Below are 6,410 nucleotides of genomic sequence, written 5' to 3'. Positions count from 1 at the left end.
ATTGCTAATTAGGATTAACTATTGTTGCCGATTTTATTATCGATACCTGAGAGACAGATTATGTTTATGAAGAGTGCAGGCCTGATCTTAAAGCACGTTATAACTCCCACACATAGCGAACTCCGGCCCCATAAGCAATATATTATTTTCACAATACTAACGAATATATCCATTTAAACCAATTTTGTGAAGATAAAATGGCATGAATGATCCGTGCACAGAACCATATGTGACAGCCCCATACTTGGGTTCTACACATTCCTCTAAATACAAGAGGCAAACAATGGTAAACTCGAGATTTATATGAATGAGTACTTAATACTACTTGCTGAAACCTTATCAAAATATGTCACAACGTTTCTCACATACCACATTTCTGTTCAGCGTCTTAGCACAGCAATAAAGTCACCATCCATTCGCTCTCTCTTTTAATTCTGATGTTAGCCAGATTTGTCTCGTGGACATACGTAATGGGCACTTTAGGATCATCTCAACTCATTTCAAATTCTCTTTCTAGTAGCTCCTACAACGAGTTGAAAAGTTAGTCTGCAGCGGCGTGATCCGGTGTATAAACGAAAGTACACCCTCGAACTAGATCCTGAATTTCCAATAGTATTTCTCGCTCACGTCTTCCTGAGTCTTTAAACAATCATGCACGTACGGCGAATTTTGTCCTGAAATTGAGCAGGGCATGCAACTGGGACTATATTGTATTAAAGCACCGAGGGATTCTACTACTAATTTCTTGCGAACGATGGGATTTTTACCTGCTATACTAAACCTGCCGATGAAAATATTTCAAGCCACGTATGGGTAATGAGGGTTTCAGTGGCAGATAATTGGAACGAGTCCTTGATCCGCCACGAAGGTTACCGTATCCCGCGTGTTTGTGTCATACAGTTAAGCCTATGTACAAATCTGTAGCGACTACAACCAAAGCGTTGAAACTGCGCCTAGTGTTCACTTGTCTCAGTGCACCAGTATGTGTGGCCCTCGCAAGCTTGACAAGGATGTGTGAACTTCACTGAGGTTAGTGCACTATCCGATGACGACCATGTCTTTATGCGCAACTTAGAAGATAAACATATTAGTCCAACATAGTTTCACACTTTAAGAAATTATATCGCTATAGTGAGTCTTAGTATTTTATTTTAACTTGTTTTTTAACTAAATTTGTATCATACTTCAAAGAAGGGCATGGTTGCGTTGTAATACTCATCCGCCTCTGTTACTGGTACATTCGACCAGTAAAATATACCACCGTACTTATTTCGACTAACAAAATCCGCCATCTGCAGAACACTGGCCATATCGTGAGTGCACCACCCTTCTGTTATAGATTCGCAGTTTCCTACTTGCGGACCTAGCTCAACACCCATAGCGATTTTGTGTGAAATCCCCTCACCTAACAGGCGCTGGGTTGTTTGTCGAGTGAGCTCCATACAATACATTGGATTTAAATTCGGCTCTCCGTCGTATGTCATGAGCTGCAACATATCAAGATCCTTGTGATTTTGCACAATAGTCGATACTGCCTTTCCAGTTTCGTAGGTCAGAGTGAGTGATGGACTGAAAAAATCACTCACGGCCTGTGCCGGGCCTTGTACACCCGCAAGGCCAGCGATAGTGAGCATAATTACATACCCTTCCGACGTGGGCATGACTTCACGTAATAAGCCCAACATATTTGTTTTCACTATTTCATCTTCCCACTGTTGGCTGCTTTCGGCCTCGTAATCAATATCGACCCCATCTGCACCAAACAAATCTACCGTTTGCTTGACATTCAATGCCCACTGCCGAATCTGAGCAGCAGTGAGAGTAGCTAAGAAAGCAAAGTCATCACGGAAGGACCAACCTCCAATGGCTAACAAAGTGCGCATGCCTGTCGTGTTTTTCGCGGCAATGCTTGCATTTCTGTAGACTTCAGTGGCCGACACCTCTTCACCGTACAGACCGACCGTCGAATCCCAGACGGAAGCGCACATACTCATTGCCTCATCGCACTCCAGCCCACCAGGTATCGGTTTGAAAAACGTAAGAAAAGCAATATCAGCTACACCGTAAAGATGCCCGTATTGAGCTCGGATTCCCTCGGCTGTCCAGCCACCTTCCCATGTTTTGATATAAACGCCCTGATAGCTGTTCAGAACCTGCGATTCAGGGTTTAGATTCTGATCTTCAACGTTTGGTGCCACTACCGACTGGTTGTAACTCGATAAACTTGCGGAAGGCGCTGCAGACACTGGACTCGATAGAGGTGTTTGGCGTCGTGCACGCGCGCGTTCAATATCTGGAGATGTGCAATCTACGCTAGCAGGAACCCCCGCACTCTCTAACAGATCTTTCCAGGCTGATTTTGTGTCTGTATTCGCGGCCGAGGCGTCCCAAGATACATCATACTGCAAAGCAGTCTCTTGTGTCGATTGATCTATCACAGAAGCGTACCAAACCATTACACCCCGGTAGCCATCGACATTATATACTGTCTCATTTGTCATGACTATTAAATCCGAAACAGTTGAGGTGCCTTTGAGTCCTGCTATAATATTGTCGCGAGGTACGCAAGCATTTAAAGGGCACCACCACTGGGAGCATTTGCTACTATCGCATCCCTTTTCGTAATTATCCGTGTAGTCAAGACTATTCGTAGTTTCGTACACCATCACACCAACGGCATCAATAATACCGAGTAAAGGAGATGTAGCTGTAAACGCCGCCTCCACGATTCTATCGTTTACAGCAACAGCCCCAGCAGTACCCATTACAGGTTGAGTGACGATGATACTGGGGACAAGCTTCTTCAACTGAGCCACAAAGGCGATCATTGCCGCAACAGCGGTTGCATCATTTGCTTGGGGCCCACTTTCAAGATCTAAATCGATACCGTCACACCACCCGTTTTCGATCCAAGTAGAAACTGTATACGCCATTGCTTTGGCTTTCTCGTTGCTTGTCAACCATGGCCACTGTCGATCCATAGAGTATGCTTGACCACCTATTGCGAATATTATTTTAGAGGTAGAGGGCACAGAGCCCAATGCACCATCTCCTCGGGTGACAGCCAGATTGATGAAAGACTGCGGTACCTCCATTGATATGGGTTCTATAAAAGTGAAGAATAGAACATTGGCTCCTAGTTGCTGATATTCATGTAACCGGGGCTGCCAAATATGTGCTGATGTATATATAGGATCACTGTCATCAGCCAGCAATATATACATGCCCACCACCTTCGAAGGCAGCTCTGAACAGATTTCAACATCGACTTTATTGGTGGGCGATGCTTGGCTTAATGCTAGCGAATCAATAGGGGCTGTACTCTCTGATGATAGTGGAGCAGTTGATGCTTGCGATTCAAAAACAATCGTATCGCTCCTTCCGTCTTCGCACCAAGCAAACTCAGATCCCTGCCCGATACAGAACTCTCTAAGCCATGCATGACATCCCGGAACCCCAGCTGTATAGGCAGATATAGCCATGCAGCCATTCGGACAACTCTGACAAATATCGAATTTTGGATCACTTGCTATAGTGGAAGCATCTCTGGCATTAATATCATATTGTGGTTCATTTCGTGCTGTTGAATAGGCAAACACGCATGAAATGTGCAACAGAAGTAAACTAAACAGCATTGTTGCAGTCGATAATTTACTGAGACACCAAATGGACATTGCACGCTAGTTACAATGTTACTCAGCAAGAAATGAAATGACAATTTCAGCAACAACAGAAATGGAAGACAGAAATAGGAACAAAAGCGTATATATAATTAAGTGCCAAATTAATAATTGAAAGTCACTATGCTTATTGGCACAAAATATTGTGATCTGTATATGAGATAATCTTTCGCAAAGACAATATAAAATTTTAGCAGCCACAGCCCACAACATACAGGGCCGTATTTAAAAAAATGCAGGTTTCCAGCATCTTATGTAATGGAACTCCCCACTTACAAGTGTGATTATTTTTTTAATCTTTTTTAAACTGTGCAAATATTTGTCATAAAACCAATGAACCATAATAGTTTTTTTTTAAATACAGAAAGCATTTCTTTTAGAACATTCTAATTTTTCTAAATATATTTTTCTATAACAAAAAGAATCAAATGAACTTTATTGTTATATTTGTTTTTTATATAAATATTATTTAGTTTCGAGAACTCACAGGTTAATGTTAACAAGAAAAATAAAGCTGTGCTATATATTTTAACCTATTTTATTTAAAAAAACAAAATCGATTTATGTTCAATCATTGCATTTTAAGTCGTAGAAGAACGATTTTTAAAAACCCGCACACAAAGTCACTACTCACAAACTGATCAATTTGTGACAAATGACAATTGCTATTTCAGGTTGAATTCAAGCATTTTATACAATGTTTGCTGATAAAAAAATATCTTTTTTGATGTACAGTAAATATTTAAGTATTTTTTAAAATACGTAATTCGTAAATACAGTAATTGCTTAGAGTAGAAAATCTGAAAATACAAAAACTTGAGAAAAAAAAGCGGACTTTGACCCTTTGCCTCGTGTGCAGTGTTGACTGTCGTTTAAAGATGTGAAGAACTGGGAAGGAGCCAGGCCGCTAGCATCTATTAGGATTGTTGCCAAGGCTGCTCGGACTGGCCTAGTGCTAGTGGCTACACTGGTTTAGGGTTCTACGGTGGTCCAAAATGAGTGCGGGGGGGACTTTAAATTTCAATTTCGTCCTATATCCCAAATTGGACCGACCCGGTCAGTATATAGGGTATTTAGTAATACCACACATAACGAGTGAAAATGTGTTTTCAATTGTGTACCACAAGGACTATCAAAACAATCCAAAAACCTGTTCTTTTACTTCTTGAAAAAATAAAATATTCCCTATTTTATCACGTAACAAAACTAGCCCAAAAAATCTCTATAGGTGTCAAACTTATCCTAAAATATATATATAGGTGCCAAAATTTAAAATCCAGATTTGTTATATAAAAAAAGCAGTAGACTCTAGTAGTAGAGCTAATAAATAAAAGCGCAGCGTAGACTAGAATAGAGTGTAGGTCGCTTTTATAAAGGTGGACAATTACTCCGGATTGTCCACATGTACCAAACGAAATCTCGACCTGTCGTATAATGTCTAATTGTCTATTTGTCCAACTTAAAAATCTTTCTTGTTCAGGTTGTCCCCAGAGTATACAAGATTGTCTGTTCGACAATCCGAGATTATAGTTTAGTCGCGTATCCTATATTTGATTCATTCAATATCCATCGGTCAATTGAAAAAATTATTTAAAAATGTTATAATTTTGTTGAAATGCCACATGACACTCTGACCTCTGTCCCTCTCTCTCTCTCGCTCTCTCTCTAATCTACTACTAGCTAAACTCTCTTTTTTAAATCGGACGGTATATTTTATAGGGCTATACAACTACGGACAGGACTAGCCCACAAGAGTCAGTCCGTAAATGTATAAATAGTTCTTGTCCAGTCCGTTTGGTCTGAAAAATGGCCTCTCCTAAATGTTCTTTAGGTTGTTTTGCCCGGACAGCATTGTTGTTGTCCACTTATTCTATAAAAAAAATCAACTCTTGGTCACTGAGACTGCATTTTTAGAATTTTTAGACTTGCTCCTCTACAATCTAGTAGTTCAACCTATGTACTCTCTCTGCCTCTCTACTACTACTAGGTAGAGTCTACTATATAGTATGTACTGTAGTACTGAGATTCTGAGAGCAAAGTGAGAGATAAATACTATCTCTGTTAGAGTAGCTAGTCTGCCAATAAATATCATACATAGTATATATACGACTTTTTTTGTACTAAAAGTAGATTCTATTCTTTCGAGAGTCTCGAGTAGAGTCTTGCTATTTATCCATAGAGTATCAAAAAATGTTTAAAAATGAGTATTTATCCAAAACATCCTCATTGAGTCCAAGTGACCAACCAGCTTGTATCAGGTATTTGGTATAAAATGATAACATATTTTGCGATTTTGTGAGTTGTGACTTTGTGACTCTGAGTTGTGACTTGTGAGCTGTCAGTTGTGAGTCCGGACTCTGGCTCGTCTGGAGACTTGAGTTCTGGGCCCTGGGCTTGGGGGAATTGCCAAATTAAGAATTGTGTGAGCGATTGTAAGATGGCCTGATTCAGCTGATTGCCGATTGCATTCGACAAAGATTTATTTACTAAAATTTGCATTTATATTTTCCATTTTGGTTTTTTAATATTGATATTTGTACAAAAAGCTAGGCTCAGTGGGCTGGTAGTAGTCTCTACTCAATGCCTCATATTTTGATATTTAAGCCCCGACAGTCCGTGGCCCGCAGGACCGCAGCCCCCAGGTCCCAACAAGAGAAACGAGAGATCCTCAACACAAGACCTCAAGCCCCAAGGGCCCAACACACAACAAGCAGGAATGAGGACTCGGAA

The 6,410-nt window shown here is 40.5% G+C and overlaps 1 protein-coding gene across 1 annotated transcript; it reads right to left on the bottom strand.

Annotated features, from left to right (window-relative positions):
• Positions 1-1,131: 1,131 nt before the first annotated feature.
• On the bottom strand, positions 1,132-3,722 carry SARC_09653 (hypothetical protein). Its single transcript, XM_014296323.1, has one exon. The coding sequence runs from the start codon at positions 3,672-3,674 to the stop codon at positions 1,179-1,181; it is 2,496 nt and encodes an 831-aa protein (XP_014151798.1). The 5' UTR covers positions 3,675-3,722; the 3' UTR covers positions 1,132-1,178.
• Positions 3,723-6,410: the final 2,688 nt, after the last annotated feature.

This window comes from Sphaeroforma arctica (genome assembly GCF_001186125.1).
Source record: "Sphaeroforma arctica JP610 unplaced genomic scaffold supercont1.1010, whole genome shotgun sequence".
Lineage (NCBI taxonomy): Eukaryota > Ichthyosporea > Ichthyophonida > Sphaeroforma > Sphaeroforma arctica.
The sequence above is the reverse complement of the archived record's forward strand: the minus strand, read 5'-3'. Positions and strand labels throughout refer to the sequence as shown.

Coding starts and splice junctions, on each gene's coding strand:
- SARC_09653 (XM_014296323.1), bottom strand. CDS start 3,674: ATGTCCATTTGGTGTCTCAGTAAATTATCGACTGCAACAATGCTGTTT.